This window comes from Chelonia mydas, chromosome 1, assembly GCF_015237465.2.
Source record: "Chelonia mydas isolate rCheMyd1 chromosome 1, rCheMyd1.pri.v2, whole genome shotgun sequence".
Taxonomy (NCBI): domain Eukaryota; kingdom Metazoa; phylum Chordata; order Testudines; family Cheloniidae; genus Chelonia; species Chelonia mydas.
Genome location: NC_057849.1, coordinates 5667626 through 5687411, shown reverse-complemented (window position 1 = coordinate 5687411; position 19786 = coordinate 5667626). Strand labels below are relative to the sequence as shown.

The 19786-nt window shown below is 44.4% G+C and overlaps 2 protein-coding genes across 2 annotated transcripts; both read right to left on the bottom strand.

The window, feature by feature from the left end:
* Positions 1-449: 449 nt before the first annotated feature.
* LOC119565298 (olfactory receptor 51G2-like) lies at positions 450-1385 on the bottom strand. The gene has a single exon (XM_037889800.1). It carries the CDS (start codon positions 1383-1385, stop codon positions 450-452), a length of 936 nt encoding a protein of 311 aa, XP_037745728.1.
* A 17070-nt stretch (positions 1386-18455) lies between these two features.
* Positions 18456-19444, bottom strand: LOC102946976 (olfactory receptor 51G2-like). The gene has a single exon (XM_007053850.2). The coding sequence runs from the start codon at positions 19442-19444 to the stop codon at positions 18479-18481; it is 966 nt and encodes a 321-aa protein (XP_007053912.2). The 3' UTR covers positions 18456-18478.
* Positions 19445-19786: the final 342 nt, after the last annotated feature.

The following is a 19786-nucleotide window of genomic DNA, read 5'->3' as shown; positions in this document are numbered from 1 at the left end:
ATGATATTATTACAGCACAAGTTTCATCGTAACGTTAACATCCCCCTTTGACCTCTGAATTAACAGAATAGGTCATGAAACCTGACTTACAGGAACTGAAATTTTTCATCTGCAAGCTAATTTGGTCACATTGTTGAACTTGTAATAAGATATAGGTAAACCCAGACAAATATAATTAGTATCTACTTTTGATTCTCTAACAATACAGGCCTATATTTAAAGAACTCTAGTGGCTTTGCTAGCTATCCATGAGGAAAGGCCCTGTTTACAATTTGAATACTTTTCTCATATGTCCTTAAGGGTTCCTTTTACTTCAGTCGGCCTGCTGGTTGCTAAATCCTCGCTGGCTCAGCGTGACACAGACACTTGGACACCACGGGCCATATTGGCTCCGAGAGAGACAGATTAGACAGACCAAATCAGTGCCCCCATTGGAGTCTGTTAGTGGACTAGTTTTGAAAGATCTTCATGATCCGTTTACAAATCTCTTTGGTTTTTATGCTGTATACAATGGGATTGAGCACTGGGGGGAAGAGGAGGTGGAGATAAGACAGAAGAATTTGACTCTGAGGGAGAGCCTGTTTCTTGAACCTGTGAATCACAGACAAACTGATCGGCGGGGTGTAGAAAAGCAGGCTGACGCAGATGTGGGAGACACAGGTGTTCAGAGCCTTGAGACGCTCTTGCCAGGATGTAATGCTCAATAGAGTCTGAAGAATCATGATGTAAGACAAGACAATGAGCACTGAGTCTAATCCCAGAGAAGAAAGGACAACAAACAAACCATAGAAGCTGCTGGATGTAGTGTCTGCGCAGGCCATCTTCATCACATCTGAATACAAACAATATGAATAAGAGAGAGGTTGGATATTTCTGTACGGCAACTTCTTGAGAAGAATGACAGCTGGGATATGCAGACCAATACCCCTGATTATTATCGCCAGCCTTATGTTTCCTATCCTTGCACTGGTTAAAGTCAAAGCGTATCTCAGCGGGTGGCATATTGCAACAAAGCGGTCAAATGCCATGGCAACTAGCACAGAGGATTCCATCATGGTGAAAGTGTGAATAAACAAAAGTTGGGTCAGACAGACATCAATGCCAATTTCTCTGGTGTTAAACAGGAAGACGCTGAGCATTGTTGGCAAGGTGGAAACAGATAAGCCAAGGTCGGTGACAGACAACAGAGAAAGGAACAAGTACATGGGCTGATGGAGATTCTGCTGTGTCTTGATCACAAACAGAATCAGACTGTTTCCTAGAATTGCAATGAGGTACATGGAACAGAAAGGGATGGAGATCCAGGGGCCATCAGCTTCCAGCCCTGGGATGCCTGCCAGGAGGAATCTTGCAGGACTGATGTTGCTTTCATTGCAGGTTGGCATGATGCACTGGGGAGGTTCTGGTCAGTTTATTAAACCACATCCCCTACAATTAAAAGCAACTTTAATAAAAATATGTGACCCCATGACAGAAAATATGGCCCATTCTGCCCCCGCTCTTCAGAAAGGTTGGAGTCAGTACCTTGATTAAAAACCCTGGGGGTACTCTCACATCCCCAGATCAGTTAGAACATCCCATGACTAATAATATCCTGTTCTTATATAGAGCTTGGCATTTATAAATCTCAAAGTGATTTACAAAAGAGCACAAGAATCAATCGGTCTAAATCAAAGCCCTTTGACACTCCTAAGGAGGAGGATGTAGATCCTCATTTAACTGAGGGGGAAACTGAAGCACAAAACAGGTAAGCAACTTGTTCAAGGTCACTCAGGAGATCATTGACAGAACTCAGGTCTCCAGGCTCTCAGCTGAGTGCCCCTTCGCTAGACTAGACCACACCCTCTCCCTTAGGTGGAGCTTGGCATATGAAGACTTGTATGAACTCATTATTAAAGGAAACATAAGAAAAGCAGAGTGGACCTGAACCAAAACATTAGATCAGAAAATTTGTACGTTCTGGTACAAGATTTCAGTCTGGATCCAGATCTCAACTTTTTAGCTTTGGTCCATGATAAAAACTAAATGGTTTAGCTATTTAAAAATCCTGAGAGGAGAACAATGATGTGTATTGTGAATGGTCCATGGGCTGAGAAGCGTTCATAGAAACTACTCAGTGATGACTGATAGTGACTTGTCCAAAGCCACACAAGGAGGCTGTGGTAGAACAGGGAACACAATCCAGCTCTGCTGTGTTTTAGCTGTAAATAAGGATGCCCTCGCTGTTGTACATGATGTTATTACTGGAGGGGGATGGGACGAAAAGAAAAGGAGCCTCTGAAGACTGTGAATGTTAGCTGTGTCCTATCTTCATTCTAGATGCCTCCTTTGCTCACACTGGGTGAGATCCACCCCTGTGGAGAGAACCAGAAATTCCTCAACCGGGAGTTTTGCCATGTGCAAAGTTTACTGTGAAAACCCCGATCCTCAGTTCTATGCATGACTCCGAGGGACATCAAGGGGCCCAACAGGTCCTTACCCAGCAAAACCCTCATTGAAATTAAATTTTGTTGGAGCAAAGACAAAGAGCTCCATTTTCCCACTTATGGTATCCTCGCAGACACTCCAGGGGGTGTTATATGCCAAGCAAGCACCATGCCTTCAGAAGCTGCAGGAAACGCAGGGAGTGCAAGTCACCCTTTCGAAGGTTACACACACTCTCCCATTGGCTAGAAACTATGCTCAGATTATTCAGTATCTGCCACTCCAGGGTTAGTTGCACCCCTTCCTGTTAAGTGTCTGGTGCTAGTGACTGTCAGTCAGGTTATGGGTCTAGATAGACCACAGCTGGGATGTGGTATGGCCATGCCTCGGCTCCTTGTTACCGTACACAGCCCCAGGCAAGTCAATGGTACTTACGAAAAGGTGCCACAGGGAGCTAAAAACACAAGCTGGCTTTCACTGGGATTTGGGTTCTTCACTCATGGAAAATTCTGCGCTAGATGGGTAATGTTTGCACCATCTGGGCTCTCAGATTGCAAGCACCACAAGGGAGGGACCTGTCTTCCGAGGAGTTTGGGTCCCATATACAACAACTAATAACGATACTGATCATAAGAATGTGCAGGTCTCATTGGTTACAGATTAAACGTTCCAAGCAGTTGAGACTGCCTGTTCCTGTCCGTGAAATAACTGTCCCACACTCGGCCCCTCACACACCATCAGCCCCTCCGTATTCCCTGCCCTGAGAGGACAAGGGGGGCTGCCATTTGCCCTGCCCCTCACAGGCCATCCGCCCCTCCATTTCACTCTTTTGGGCAGTTGTTCAGGGAGAAATTCTGCCTTCCCTCAGTTCATCTTGCTTGGAGCTTCTGGTTGCTCTCCTCCCTGGTCTGCCACAAAATCAGCTGCTCCCCTGTCTTTCTGCCTTTCTCAAGCACTTTCCTCACACTTGATTTCTCTGCCCCATTGTCCTGATCATTTACTTGTTGAATGTTTGGCTTCTTTGAACTCAATTGGAAATGTAGCTACAAGATCAGTGGCTTTGGGAAGTAATCCTGCTGCTTTGGATAGATCTGTGTCTTTGGATTGTAGCAGTTTTGAAACAGCATTTACCATTTCCAGAATCCTTCTTTGGAGCACAATGAGAAAAACAAAACTAAAAATTTCCATTCATTTGTTTAATGCTGAAGGCTTGTAAACTTCAACGGCACTTTTGCTCAGGAGAATTATTTCCATGGGTGCTTTCATTGTGTCTAAACACTGAAGGTGAGAGGAAGGAGTGATTCACACTGGTTGTTGATCAATTGTGTAGTCAATTGCTTGACCAAGCTTTCATTTGCAATCATTTGTATGAGATGATACCAGTTTTTTGGAAGCAGTAATGTTGCATGCACCTGATGCAGAATGTGTGCTCCCCAAAGTTACACATTTCAGCTTTTATCACGTATTTGAAGATTTCACAAGTTACACATCTCTTGAAATGTCACTGAAATCCCACCCATCAGTTTGTCCCAGTTCCCGAAATTAAGTGGGGAGCGCTAGCCCATAAGGCCAGTTTGCTGCCTTGCTACAATGTGGTTTTTTCTTTAATTTGATTGAGTCTATTATTTGGGGGGGGGTTGTTTATGCTGAATTCCAGTACACGTTATTCATAATTGTTGTTCATAATAGTTGGCTGGAACGCAATGAACCTACAGGCCTCTATCCTCTATGATTATCTAGAGCAAGTTAATGTAAGGGTTTGTAACCTTTGGCATAGATAAATTGCCTACCAGTTACCCCGCTTGACTTTGGGGAACTGAATAGGGAACTGAACAAAGAACTGAATATGTTTACCATCGGTCTGGAACAGACCGGTAACTGCAGGGTACACTGCAGGACATGGAAGTCATAAGTTAGGCCAAGGGTAATGGTATAGATAATCAGGGAATAGATAATCGATATTAATATGTATGAATATATGTCATAATATGTTAATCTATAGAGTAAGTGTACCCGAAGATGTATCTGGGTAAGGAAATAAGATTTGGGCATGATAGACAGTGTCCTGATTGTGGCAGTGCCAGCACCCTATAAGAGGGCAAACAGCCATGCAGCAGGGTGGCTCTCTCCCCACGCTGTGGTACTCTCTTCACACCAGACACTTCCCTGACCCACTGATCACTACATTAAGTTCAAACCAAATATAGGTTATTAAACAGCAACTGTAAGAAAAATTCGCAAAAAATGGGAAAGGTTCAAGGAAACAAGGAACATCGCTCAGTAGGCACAGGGACATCACAGGCAGCTGTCTCAGGGACATAAGGAAAGATCGCAGTCTGTTCTTCACATGTCCCAGGCCTCCTGTCCAGGAACTGACTGCTCTGTTTTGATACTGCATGAAAGGCACCTTCTCTGAAAGTGGCCACACATGCTCAGGGTCTAGGTGGCAGGACCCTTCTCCCCAGCATCGGCCCTTTCATCAGCTGGCGAGAGCAAGGTGGGTAAGAGAATGGCTCATTACAGATAGTTGACAAGAAGGCATGAGTAACAGTAGGGAGAAATTTGTATTGGGGAAATTAAATGTAGGTTTTGTAATGACCCAACCACTCCCAGCCTCTGTTCAGGCCTACAGAAAAAGGCAACTCACCGAAATTCCACTCTGCAGAGAGAGGATATCTCCTTACTGCACCAGGAAGGCAGAGCCCTGAGAATCAGTGTATGAATCTCACGTCTGATACTCGCCGTGCTGAAGAGCAACTTTATGATTCCCCTGAACAGTCCCTGAGGACTTTCAGGTTGGCCAGGACTCCCAGACAATTCCCTCAGCTCCGTGAGCAGCAGGAGGAGCAGAAAATAAACACTGGAGAACTTTAGCTGGAGAGCCTCCCCCGGGAGTAAAGAAATGATTCTCTGATCCCATGGTCTCAGATTGTCAGGACAAACTGAGTCTTCCAAATTGTTCAGCCTGCTGACAGATGTTTGGCTGTGTGTGTTTGTTCTCTCTGCCGGCTGTACTGACTCTGGCCAGGTAGCCCACGCAGCAGGCTCCAATTGAACTGCCCAATAAATCCACAGAGTCAGATGTCAGTGAAGGAACTTGGTCAGTTTTATTGCGAACGAGGCACTGTGCTAATTCCCCAGATCAGGGGTTACAGGTACACTAACACATGTATGCCAAAACAATGGACTGGCTACATGAATGGCGGGACTTTCTATTCTCTCCTCATTCAGAAAAAGACATTGCCTCTGAGATACATCTTTATACACAGATGCAAACAAGTTAAGTATTACTCCTGATGTATCAGGGTGCCACCCTCTAATGTATTGAGGTACCACCAATTGACGTGTCCAGGTGCCATCCATTACCTTATACACATTGGTTTCCTCAAATATCTCTACCCATTATGCCGTTATCCTGACCTTATCCTTCAGATGGGTCAGCGTCTTCCTGTTATCTTTGGGGAATGGGTTTGGCATCCAGGTGTTCTGGTATCAGCTTTCTGGAAACTGTTTGCATCTTTATTCTTGTGCCGAGCACTACAAAGGAATGTGTGTTTCTGCAATATCAATCCTGTTCCTGCCAGATTCTGTAAGCCAGGCCTGTCCCTTGCTCACAACTTAACTTTGCTTTATAGCTGCAAAGTTTTGACTCCTTTAACCCAGGTCTCAGGCATCACACCAGGGTTCGACTACAAGGGATTACGTTTCAGGCCCTCTTCCTCCTACACAGCCTAGCAACTGATGATGGCCTTCTTTTGTGTGTGTAACATACTGCCATCTGCACTATGTGCGGGAAATGATTCCATAAGCTATGGGACCAAGAAGCATTTTCAATGGATCGTAGAAGCATAGCGCTGCATACCACCCATGCAGTAGCAATATTTTGTTGGTTAGCTGTGAGAAGTAACTGCCACCCTGTGGAGGCCAAATGACGTGATCCAAAATTAATACAGGTCAAAGGGCACAGAAAAGGATTTCTTCTCCCAGGATACTGCCATCCACAGTATTTGTCAGTGTCTCATTGTGAGGTCTAAAGCGGATATATATCTGGCAACTCCCAATTGTTCTCGTAATTCATCTTCTCTTTTGATTGGCTAAGCATCAATAGTGTGTACATCTTTCAGAAATTGATGTAGGAACAGGTTGTGCTATCCTGTGTCAGAACTAGTCCCATGGGGACTTCTCCACTCACTGTGTGATTCCTTCACCACTCCCAGGGCCAAAATCACCTGGCGTTCATCTCACACGGTATCCCACATTGTATAAGGGAACAGCCATGGAATTTCCCCAATCTTTACCCTGCAGCCATTTCAGTATGGTGGTATTTTAGATAGGTGTGCCCTGCCAGGGTGAGAACACAGGGGAAAGGAATCAAACAACTTCTACATCTGGATCGTTTGTTCGGGCTGCCCTGGTGAGTCATAGCAGCGATTAGCCATAGGCAGTCTGGAGGGTTTTCAGGAAGGCTCACCAGATGGCGGATAAGGCCAGGTCATTACCCTGAATAGGTCCTTCACAATCCATTGTCAAGACTGGAAGCATTTTGCCTCGTGGGCGTCACCCAGGTGTGACTACATTTGAATTACAGATACATAGTCAATATTCATAACTCCACATACAAAAATGATACATGCACACAAAGAGGATAATCCTTTTCAGCAAATCATAACTTTTCCAATGACACCTGACAAGGTATATCTTGTACAAAATGTATGATAATTATGTCAGAATTATATCAGAACCATTCCACTATGAAGAATATGGGGCACAGTGTCACAACGAGGTCATGAGGAGAATCCCCTCCGTGGTTTTTAAAAGATTCAAATGATAGCAGTAAAGCACATTAGAAAACAGAATCTCAACTACACATAGAAAATGATGGGGTCTAAATTAGCTGTTACCAATCAAGAAAGAGATCTTGCGGTCATGGTAGAGAGTTGTCTGAAAACATCTGCTCCATGTGCCACAACAGTCCAAAAAGTTAACAGAATGTTGTGAACCACTAGGAAAGTGATTGATAACAAGACAGAAAATATAATAATGCCACTCTATAATATAATATAATTATAATTAATATAAAATGCCACACAACAGACAGTCAACCTGCAGAACACCTTTCCAGAGGATGTTGTGAAGGCCAAGACCATAACAGAGTTCAAAAAAGAACTAGATAAATTCATGGAGGGTAGGTCCATCAATGGGTATTAGCCAGGATGGGCAGGAATGGTGTCCCTAGCCTCCATTTGCCAGAAGCTGGGAATGAGCGACAGGGGATGGATCAATGGATGATTCCCTGTTCTGTTCATTCCCTCTGGGGCACCTGGCACTGGCCACTGTCGGAAGACAGGATACTGGGTTAGATGGACCTTTGGTCTAACCCAGTAGGGCCATTTTTATGTACTTATGTTTATTCGTGTGCCGAGCTGTCATAAAAATAAAGTGAAGGGACAATTCCTTTAAAATCCCTCCTGGACAGAGGAAAAATCCTCTCACCTGTAAAGGGTTAAGAAGCTAAAGGTAATCTCACTGGCACCTGACCAAAATGACCATTGAGGAGACAAGATACTTTCAAAAGCTGGGAGGAGGGAGAAAAACAAAGGGTCTGGGTCTGTCTGTGTGATGCTTTTGCCAGAGACGGAACAGGAATGGAGTCTTAGAACTTAGTAAGTAATCTAGCTAGGTATGTGTTAGATTATGATTTCTTTAAATGGCTGAGAAAAGAACTGTGCTGAATAGAATGACTATTCCTGTCTGTGTGTCTTTTTGTAACTTAAGGTTTTGCCTAGAGGGATTCTCTATGTTTTGAATCTAATTACCCTGTAAGGTATCTACCATCCTGATTTTACAGAGGTGATTCTTTTTTTTACTTCTATTAAAAGTCTTCTTGTAAGGAAACTGAATGCTTTTTCATTGTTCTAAGATCCAAGGGTTTGGGTCTGTGTTCACCTATGCAAATTGGTGAGGATTTTTACCAAACCTTCCCCAGGAAGTTGGGTACAAGGAGTGGGAGGATTTTGGGGGGAAAAACGTGTCCAAACTCCGTTTTTTCAGAAACCCAGATAAAGTTTGGTGGTGGCAGTGGAAATCCAAGGGCAAAGGGTAAAATAGTTCGTACCTTGGGGAAGTTTTAACCTAAGCTGGTAAAGGTAAGCTTAGGAGGTTTTCACGCAGGTCCCCACATATGTACCCTAGAGTTCAGAGTGGGGAAGGAACCTTGACACGAGCAGTACTTAGGAATGTGTGTTTCTGCAATATCAGTCCTGTTCCTGCCAGATTCTGTAAGCCGGGCCTGTGCCTTGCTCACAACTTGACTTTGCTTTATAGCTGCAAAGTTTTGACTCCTTTAACCCAGGTCTCATGGCATAACACCAGGCCTCGACTACAAGGGATTATGTTTCAGGCCCTCTTCCTGCTACACAGCCTAGCAACTGATGATGGCCTTCTTTTGTGTGTGTAACATACTGCCATCTGCACTATGTGTGGGAAATGATTCCATCAGCTATGGGACCAAAAAGCATTTTCAATGGATCGTAGCAGCATAGCACTGCATACCACCCATGCAGTAGCAGTATTTAGTTGATTAGCTGTGAGAAGTAACTGCCACACTGTAGAGGCCAAATGACGTGATCCAAAATTAACACAGGCCAAAGGGCACGGAAAAGGATTTCTTCTCCCAGGATACTGCCATCAGCAGTATTTGTCAGGGTCTCATTGTGAGGTCTAAAGTGAATATATATCTGGCAACTCCCAATTGTTCTCGTAATTCATCTTCTCTTTTGATTGGGTAAGCATCAAATTTCAATAGTGTGTAGGAACAGGTTGTGCTATCCTGTGTCAGAACTAGTACCATGGGTACTTCTCCACTCACTGTGTGATTCCTTCACCACTCCCAGGGCCAAATCACCTGGCGTTCCTCTCACACGGTATCCCACTTTTTACAAGGGAACAGCCATGGAATTTCCCCAATCTTTGCCCTGCAGCTATTTCAGTATTGTGGTATTTTATTTAGGTGTTCCCTGCCAGGGTGAGAACACAGGGGAAAGGAATCCAACAACTTTTACATCTGGATCGTTTGTTCGGGCTGCCCTGGTGAGTCATAGCAGTGATTAGCCATAGGAAGTCTGGAGGGTTTTCAGGAAGGCTCACCAGATGGGGGATAAGGCCAGTTCATTTCCCTGAATAGGACCTTCACAATCCATTGCTAAGACTGGAAGCATTTTGCCTCATGGGCGTCACCCAGGTGTGACTACATTTGAAATACAGATACATAGTCAATATTCATAACTTCACATACAAAAATGATACATGCACACAAAGAGGATAATCCTTTTCAGCAAATCATAACTTTTCCAATGACACCTGACAAGACATATCTTGTACAAAATGTATGATAATTATGTCAGAATTATATCAGAATCATTCAACTATGAAGAATATGGGGCACAGTGTCACAATGAGGTCATGAGGAGAATCCCCTCCGTGGCTTTTAAATGATTCAAATGATAGCAGTGAAGCACATTAGAAAACAGAATCTCAACTACACATAGAAAATGATGGGGTCTAAATTAGCTGTTACCAATCAAGAAAGAGATCTTGCTGTCGTAGTAGAGAGTTGTCTGAAAACATCTGCTCAGTGTTCCACAATAGTCCAAAAAGTTTACAGAATGTTGTGAACCACAAGGAAAGTGATTGATAATAAGACAGAAAATATAATAATGCCACTCTATAATATAATATTATAATATATAATGCCACTCTATAATATAGTATAAAATGCCACACAACAGCTAGTCAGCCTGTGGAACTCATTGCCAGAGGATCTTGTGAAGGCCAAGATTATAACAGGGTTTTAAAAAGAACTCGATACGTTCCTGGAGGTTGGGTCCATCAATGGTTATTAGCCAGGATGGGCAGGGCTGATATCCCTAGCCTCTGTTTGCCAGAAGCTGGGAATGGGTGACAGGGCATGGATCACTTGATGATTCCCTGTTCTGTTCCTTGCCTCTGGGGCACCTGATAATGTCCGCTGTCAGAAGACAGGAACTCAGCTAAATGGGCCTTTGGTTTGACTCAGCATGGCTGTTCTTATGTTCTTATAATCCTCTGAAAAAACTCAGTGGGTTTAGATACTAAGATAGGGTGTCTTGTTTCAAGGGACTGGTGTAGCGTGCAGGGCCGCATCTTGTTCTTTGCCAGTACTTTGCCACATACAACTCATGGAGGTCTCGGTGCATGGCTGCACCCGCTCCATGTTAAGCCTAGTTTGAAATAAGCGTCATCATATTTTTGAGATTCTGTGTTTTGCTGGAACCTCCACTGCTGCCCTCACTTTCGCTTGTGTTGTACACTTTTCTCCCATGGTCACAAAATGATCCATTTCTCAGGTAAGTTGTTTCTCCTTGTAAGCGGGCTGCTGAGACTGGTTTTAAGTTTGTTTTTAAGTACTTGGGGGAACCATACAACGGACATCTGAGGTGTCACAGTTGCTAAGAGAGCCCTTCATGGGACTAGTGTAGATTCCTACAGCACCTGGTGTGTCAGCCCAGGCTTCTGCTGTCACCGTGTGTTGGCCGAGGCTCCGGCTGTCCCCTTTATGCCCTCCTCTGGGTGTGCACGGCCCTTCTGCCTGAGTTACAGCTGCCTGGGTCTGACAGCCAGAGCTCTTACAAAAGAACAATATAGCTTGCGCCTCCCTTTAAACATTCCCGTGCCTCCCATAGTTTGAGAACTGGTGCTCTAAACGGATCGGACTGAAAGCAACTGTCCAGGAAAAGCCCAAGAAATGTCTGTTGAAGCCTTGAACTCCCATGACAGCGGCGTCATCATAACACTGGGCTATGACCGGAAAGTTTGCAATCCCCGATGTTTGTAAGAACTGCTTAACGTTGTGATAGATTGCACTAGCATCCCCTCGCTCAGAGCAATCAATGAGTCCTACAAATCGTCCCTTTATTCCCAGATTTTCTGTGTCTCTCACGCAGAGTGCATTTCTTCTGGTTTAAAACTGTGGGCTTCATCCACAAGAACTGTGCAAAACCCATTCTCCTGGACTTTCTGAATGATTGTGCTTTTCACAATGTCAGCAGCAACAACTTGGAAGAGCTCTTTCTGAGTTGAGTGGCTTCTGAGATGGAAAGTGTTAGGGGGCTTATTCCTTCACCCGCTTCCTTCCCTGGTCCTTCTCGCATGAACAGAGAGCAACAATACCTGAAGTCCAAAGGTGCAAACAATTAGATGTTTATTGGGGTGAACTTCCAGCAAGCATGATTCCAGTTTCCTTCCTTAGTGTCCTCCTTCCCAGCTCTGACACAACAGAGCCTTACACCTGTGTCCTTGTTCCCATTCCTGCCCTTAGCCAAACAGGATTCCAATTTCCTTACCCCCATTCCCTTTTCCCATTTCCTCTTTTAGCAAAACATGATTCCAATTTCCTTACCCACATTCCCTGTTCCCATCTCCCCCTTTAGCAAAACATGATTCCAATTTCCTTACCCACATTCACTGTTCCCATTTTCCCCACACCCACCCAACCACCCACCCACTCACGTCCTGGTTGACTGCAGGCTATATAGTAAAACTTGAGTTCTGCTTTGCTATACCTTAACCAATCATTTTCCTGAAATTTAACTAACCAATCCTAACATATTGTAACATGATTATGTAACCAATTATATCTCACCACCTTAATTAGTTTACACCAAGCAAAATTCATTATACAGCAGACAGGAACAATCACAGAACCAGACAGAGATTATACAGACAAACAATAGCAAAGTGGGAACTATAATGACAAGACAATACAGAAGTGAGGATTTCACATCCCAGTATTGATAAGTGAGTTCTTGCCAGACAGGATACTATCAAACTAAGTTTCCTTTTACATTTTCTAGGCACTTCCCTTTCTCTGAAGGCGATAGGCATTATCAGGACAGGATTGTATTCCTAACAGCCCAATAGCACCTTCTTTCAATGTGACTAGTTTGGAATGTGAGGATGTGACCGGTCGCTTCCTAGCTTATGGCTGCCTCTGCTGCTTAGCCAAAGGCCTTAGCCTAAGAACAGGGCCTCAGACTGTCACAGTAAGAGAAGGCCCTTACACCAGCAGACAGTGATTTTGATTCTTTCTTTTATACCTCTAGAACTAGCCAAGTGATAAGAATACACCTAAATTCTTAAAGTACAGGCCTTTGCAGACAGGCCTGAATATCTATATCCTAACAGAAAGGACCCTTTGTTTTCTTTGTGAGTGCTTCATCACACTGTGAAAACAAATTGCATAGTTCCAGAAAGTTTCCACAGTTTGCTGATTCTTCTCTCTCCTCCTGCCCCCGCACTGGAATTCCTGCTTAGACAGGGAAAGAAATATATCGGTGGTTTTTGCAGCATACTCTCTGGTTTTATGTAACACCATCTTGTGAGAATATGACAACTGTGCCACTCGCGAGCCCACGTCTTTTGACTGTTTGAAAAAATGCCACCTTTCCGATCACTGCTTGTGTATGGCAGATTGTCTATTTTTCCAGCCTCTTATTCCACTTTCAGTGAACGCAGGGGTCTCTCAACTGGAAAACTGGAAAACTGTCTGCAAGGAAAGGAGAAAACTGCAACTGCCTTCTCACTGTACTCTAAAAATGTTTTCTCATATTCCAGTGTAAATGATAAAGACTGAGACACAACTTTGCTTAACCTAGTGTCTGTAGTTGACTTTCTCTCCTTCTTTGGACTTTCCGCCACTTGATAGTCTCTGGCATTTGCATGCCTCTGCTCTTTATTTCATGTCTTGCTCCTATTACCTGGCCCAGCTGTGGGACTCTTCCTGGTGTTTTTCACTGGCCAGCGGTGGGGCCCTCTGTGGAGCAGATGTTGGGGGTAGACGAGAGGAGAGGAGGCACTCGGCAAGCAGCAGGCAGGGGAGCCATGGAGGAGGGGTAGTGGAGGACAGGAGGGAGTCAGTGAGTGGTAGTTGGTGGTCAGTGGAGGAGGGGGGTGGAGGAGAGGAGGGACTCAGTCCGTGGTGGGTGGGAGAGTCAAGGGGGATGGGGTGGTGTCATAAATATAAAGGGAAGGGTAAACCCCTTTAAAATCCCTCTTGGCCAGAGGAAAAATCCTCTCACCTGTAAAGGGTTAAGAAACTAAAGGTAACCTCGCTGGCAACTGACCAAAATGACCAATGAGGAGACAAGATACTTTCAAAAGCTGGGAGAAGGGAGAAAAACAAAGGGTCTGTGTCTGTCTGTATGCTGCTTTTGCCGGGGACAGAACAGGCATGGAGTCTTAGAACTTTTAGTAAGTAATCTAGCTAGGTATGTGTTAGATTATGATTTCTTTAAATGGCTGAGAAAAGAGCTGTGCTGAATAGAATGACTATTTCTGTCTGTGTGTCTTTTTTGTAACTTAAGGTTTTGCCTAGAGGGATTCTCTATGTTTGGAATCTAATTACCCTGTAAGGTATCTACCATCCTGATTTGACAGAGGTGATTCCTTTACTTCTATGAAAAGTCTTCTTGTAAGAAAACTGAATGCTTTTTCATTGTTCTAAGATCCAAGGGTTTGGGTCTGTGGTCACCTATGCAAATTGGTGAGGATTTTTACCAAAGCTTCCCCAGGAAGTGGGGTGCAAGGCTTGGGAGGATTTTGGGGGGAAAGACATGTTCAAACTACGTTTCCCACTAAACCCAGATAAAGTTTGGTGGTGGCAGTGGAAATCCAAGGGCAAAGGGTAAAATTAATTTGTACCTTGGGGAAGTTTTAACCTAAGCTGGTAAAAGTAAGCTTAGGAGGTTTTCATGCAGGTCCCCACATCTGTACCCTAGAGTTCATAGTGGGGAAGGAACCTTGACAGCTGGAGGAGAGCGTGGATGCAGCAAGCGGCAAGCGTGAGTCCGTGGAGGAGGAGAGTCAATGAGTGGTGAGTGCGGCGCCACAAGGGTTGGAGGAGGGGAGAGACTCAGTGGGTGGCAGGGTCTCTCGGAGGAGAAGAGGAGGCACTCAGTGAGAAGCGGCAGGTGGCAGGGGCCTCAGTGGAGGGTGGAGCAGGGACAGGAAGAGGTGGAGCATGGACAGGGCCAGGGGAGACAAGCAGAAGGGTCCTTGCGGCAGAGCACAGGTGGGGTCACCATGGCCCAGGTGTCCGCACTCTCAAAGGCGGCGGGTCAGGGGCTGCATGGCTGGGGAGGTTTAGCCTCCACTGGCCTATTCTACCCACCACCTATGTAAGGCGGCCCTCCCTGGGCCACTTCCTACCACCGCCCTGCGAGTGTCCCAAGGTCTCCATCTGGGGTACGGCAGCATGAAGGGTGTCTGCTCACCCCAAGGCACTTTCTGGTGGTTGCGTTAGCAAGATCATTCTCCTACTCTCTTGGGAAGCAACTGCCTCTTTCTGTGCTTTGGCCGAACCACCCGGGGACAGCTCAGTCCAAGGGCTCTCCCCTGCTGGGATAGTCCAAACAACAAATAAAGGGGATCAATCAAGTCCAGCTTTCATATGAGAGATGAATGATTTCCTCTCAGGCTGTCCCTGCAGCGCCTCCCTTCCCTCAGGGAGGGACCTTTGGGCAGTTGTTCATAGGGAGACTCTGCCTTTCCTCAGATCACCTCACCTGGAGCTGCCGGGAGCAGGTCTGCTCTGCTCCCTGGTCTGCCACAAAATGAGCTGCTCCCCTGCCTTTCTGCCTTTATCAAGCACTTCTTTTCGGACTTGATTTGTCTGCACCATTTTACGGACAATTTACTTACTGAATGTGTGGCTTCTTTCAATTTATTTTGAAGTGTAGACACACGTTCATTGGCTTTGGGAAGTAATGCTGCTGCTTCGTATAGATCTGAGGCTTTGGATTGTAGCAGTTTTGAAACAGCATTTACCATTTCCAGAATCTTTCTTTGGAGCACAATGAAAAAAACAAAACTAAAATTTTCCATTTATTTCTTTAATGCTAAAGTCTTGAAAATTCAACGGCATTTTTGCTCAGAAGAATGATTTCCGTGGATGCCTTCATTGTGTGTAAACACTGAATGTGAGAGGAAGGAGTGATTCATACTGGTTGTTGATCAATTGTGTAGTCAATTGCTTGACCAAGTTTTCATTTCTTATGAAATCTTTTTCAAATGGCCAAATAAACAATGTCCAGTTTACTGCTCTAACCTCATAAGAAAATAGTGCAGAAAAAAGGATTTCTCTGATTCCAGTCTCTGGGAAGCCGTCTCGTGCAGTGGTGTTACATTCACCTTACGCAGAAAGCGTGCTTCCCAAAGTTACACCTTTCAACTTTCACCATTTATATGAAGATTTAACAAGGTACACGCACCTTTACACATCACTAAAATCCAACCCATCAGTTTGTCCCAGTTCCCCAGTGTAAGCGGGGGAATGGTCCTGCTATTGTGGGGAACTTTCCTGGCTTCTGCACTACCTTGGTGGAATTGGCAAGCCAAAGAGTCTGAATCCTCACTTCCACTCCCTTTACCCAGAGTCCTGCCTGACCTCAAGGACTCCCCTTCCACTATCCATTGTGGCAGAGTCCATGTAATTGTGACACAGCTGGGCCCAGGATTCCTGGGAGGCTGAACCCCCAGTCTCATCGTGGGGCTAGGGTGTTCCCTCGGACAGGGGCTAGGGTGTCCCCATTCCTGGGTACTCTCTTCACACCAGACCCTTCTCTAACCCACTGATCACTACATTAAGTTCAAAGCAAATATAATTTATTAAACAGCAGCTGTAAAAAAAAGGAAAAAATGGGAAATGTTTGAGGAAACCACGAACCCCGCTTTGTGGGCATTGGAAACAGCACCAACAGCCATCTCTGGGATGTAAGAAATGTTCCCGATTTTTTCCTCACACATCCCCGGCCTAGTGCCCAGGCCCTGGCTGCTCTGTGGTGATACTGCAGGTAAAGAACCTGCTCTGGCGGTGGGCACACTCCCTCAGGCTCTAGGTGGCAGGACCTTTCTCCTCAGCATCTGTCTTCCCAGGAGATTGACATCCCACCTTCTGAGTCCAGCCTTCAACGCCCTCTTCTCTAGTGACGTCTCCCTGTGCTGGGCACCACAGATCATCTGTCTTTCTTTCTCTCCCCACGAGATACTCTCCTTGTGATCAGAAGAAGTGCTTGAGTTGGAACCCTCTCTGTTTAAAAGTTGAAGGCTTTCCAAATCGACTTTGGAACAAAAATGCCCCCTCTCTTACAAAGGAGCTGGAACAGGGATGGGTACCTGGCCCACTGCCTCCAGAACTTGGAGATAGGTCTAGTTCCTAGACAGGCACCCAAATTGCAAAAGACATGGGCACTAATCAGCACTCTCAGGAGAGGGAGAGAGAGAGCAATAGAGGGCCTTTGAATCTATGAAGATGAGTATGGCAGATGGTGTGGAACAGATTAACAGAAGGCTTCATGGTATGCAGATTTCATTAATGAAGGGCATATTAAGGAAGGATTTCAACAAATAAGTAAATATTAATCACAATTATTTACTATGAAGAGCAAGGTAAAAATGCTGAAAAATTATATTTTATTACGGTGGCATCAATAGTGAAGCCACAGTTAAAGTTGAGTCAAGTTTTGCTCTTAGAGCAGGGATTCAACTTCTGTATCTATGAAATGTGGTGTAGCCTTAGCCAGCAGGACAAGATTTACTGTCTGAGTGCAGAATGAGTTTTCAGAGAATTTACAAGTCAACCTGCTAAGTAGTTTTGGAATGCATACATGTAGTCTTCCTCCCTTAAAACTCCTTCTTCCTTATATGTATTCCACTGAACACCCTAATTCCCTGGAGAAAACAGGGTACTTTATTCAAGAAGGAGAAGCTTTAAGGGTACAGGACTGCAGTTTTGCTAACTGGGATTTGGGGGGGCAAATAATAGAAGCTTTCCTTTTGGGAGGCTGTGACCATGGTCACTGGAGGGGTATACGGAGAATACTCAATCAGGGCAAACTGCAAGGAATAGGGCAGACAATCCCCAAAACTGATGGCTTATTCTTACAATTGATTCACCAAAACAGTAACCAAACAGCTTCTATAATACCTTCCTGGTTCCCAAGAAGCCAAAATACAGTTCTCTTTAAGCAATCTAGTTTTACTACTCTCAAGAGATCGGACACATTACACATCAGGTCAAATACACACTTACAGACAATTCTTATTCACAAATCTAATATTTATTTAAAAGGAAAAGAAAGAGAGTTATTGTTGTAAAAGATTGTTATACATACAGATATGAACCCAGTTCACAGGTCAGTTTCAAAGCAGAAATAGTGAGGCTGCCGATTTGTAGAAATCCTTCTGGAATTAATGGAAAAAGTCATAGTCCAATAGGCAGTCCATATACAGAGTTTTTTCAGATTCTTCCATGAGAATTGCAGGGCTAATCCACAAGTCCTCCATCTTGTTACTTGAACATCCCCTGACAAAGCTTAAGCAGCTCTGAGATAGTAAGGATCAGGCCCAAAAGGCCCTTTATAGCTGAAGTTCAGCTGATTAGCCTCTTGTCCCCAAATGATCACAGCAGGCCTTCCTTGGATGAAGAATATGAAATGTGCATTTTTGCTTTGAAATAAATCTCTGTTTCCTATGTCTACACTGATAACTAGCAACATTGATTAGCATAAGGCCATTAACCATTGAAATGGTTCACAGCTAGTTTACTACAAACTTCAAAGAGAAATAAAGACAAAGATATTATTACAACACAAATTTCATCTTAACGTTAACATCCCCTTTTGACCTCTGAATTAACAGAATAGGTAATGAAACATGACTTACAGGAACTGAAATTTATCATCTACAAGCTAATTTGGTCACACTGTTGAACTTGTAATAAGATATAGGTAAACCCAGACAAATACAATTAGTATCTACTTTTGATTCTCTAACAATACAGGCCTATATTTCAAGAACTCTAGTTTATTTACCGTGGCCTTGTTATCTATCTATGAGGAACGGCCCTGTTTACCATTTCAGTACTTTTCTATTATGTCCTTAAGGGTTGCTTTTAGTGACAGAGGCACTTGGACACCGCAGGCCATATTGGCTCCGAGAGAGACAGATTAGACAGACCAAATCAGTGCCCCCATTGGAGTCTGTTAGTGGAATAGTTTTGAAAGATCTTCATGACCCGTTTACGAATCTCTTTGGTTTTTATGCTGTATACAATGGGATTGAGCACCGGGGGGAAGAGAAGGTGGAGATAAGACAGAAGAATTTGACTCTCAGGGAGACCCTGTTTCTTGAACCTGTGAATCATAGACAAACTGATCGGCGGGGTGAAGAAAAGCAGGCTGACGCAGATGTGGGAGACACAGGTGTTCAGAGCCTTGAGACGCTCTTGCCGGGATGTGATACTCAATAGAGTCTGAAGAATCATGATGTAAGACAAGACAATGAGCACTGAGTCTAATCCCAGAGAAGAAAGGATAACAAACAAACCATAGAAGCTGCTGGGTGTAGAGTCTGCACAGGCCATCTTCATCACATCTGGATACAAACAATATGAATAAGAGAGAGGTTGGATTTTGCTGTAAGGCAGCCTCTTGAGAAGAATGACAGCTGGGATATGCAGACCAATACCCCTGATTATTATCGCCAGTCCTATGTTTCCTATCCTTGCACTGGTTAAAGTTGAAGCGTATCTCAGCGGGTGGCGTATTGCCACAAAGCGGTCAAATGCCATGGCTACGAGTACAGACGATTCCATGATGGAGAAAGTGTGAATAAAGAAAAGTTGGGTCAGACAGACATCAATGCCAATTTCTCTGGTGTTAAACAGGAAGACGCTGAGCATTGTTGGCAAGGTGGAAACAGACAAGCCAAGGTCAGTGACAGACAACATAGAAAGGAACAAGTACATGGGCTGATGGAGATTCTGCTGTGTCTTGATCACAAACAGAATAAGACTGTTTCCTAAAATTGCAATGAGGTACATGGAACAGAAAGGGATGGAGATATAAGGGCCATCAGCTTCCAGCCCTGGGATGCCTGCCAGGAGGAATCTTGCAGGATTGATGTTGGTTTCATTGCAGGTTGGCATGATGCACTGAGGAGGTTCAGGTCAGTTTCCTAAACCACATCCCCTACAATTAAAAGCAACATGATTAAAAATATGTGACACTATGACAGAAAATATGGCCCATTCTGCCCCCGCTCTTCAGACAGGTTGGAGTCAGTACCGTGATTAAAAACCCTGGTGGTACTCACAGATCCCCAGATCAGTTATAAAATCCCATTACGAATAATATCCTGTTCTTATATAGAGCTTGGCATTTATAAATCTCAAAGTGATTTACAAAAGAGCACAAGAATCAATGGGTCTAATTCAAAGCCCTTTGACACTCATAAGAAGGAGGATGTAGATCCTCATTTAACTGAGGGG

Excerpts from the sequence above, each read along its gene's own strand:
- LOC119565298 (XM_037889800.1), bottom strand. The coding sequence starts at position 1,385 with ATGCCAACCTGCAATGAAAGCAACATCAGTCCTGCAAGATTCCTCCTG.
- LOC102946976 (XM_007053850.2), bottom strand. The coding sequence starts at position 19,444 with ATGCCAACCTGCAATGAAACCAACATCAATCCTGCAAGATTCCTCCTG.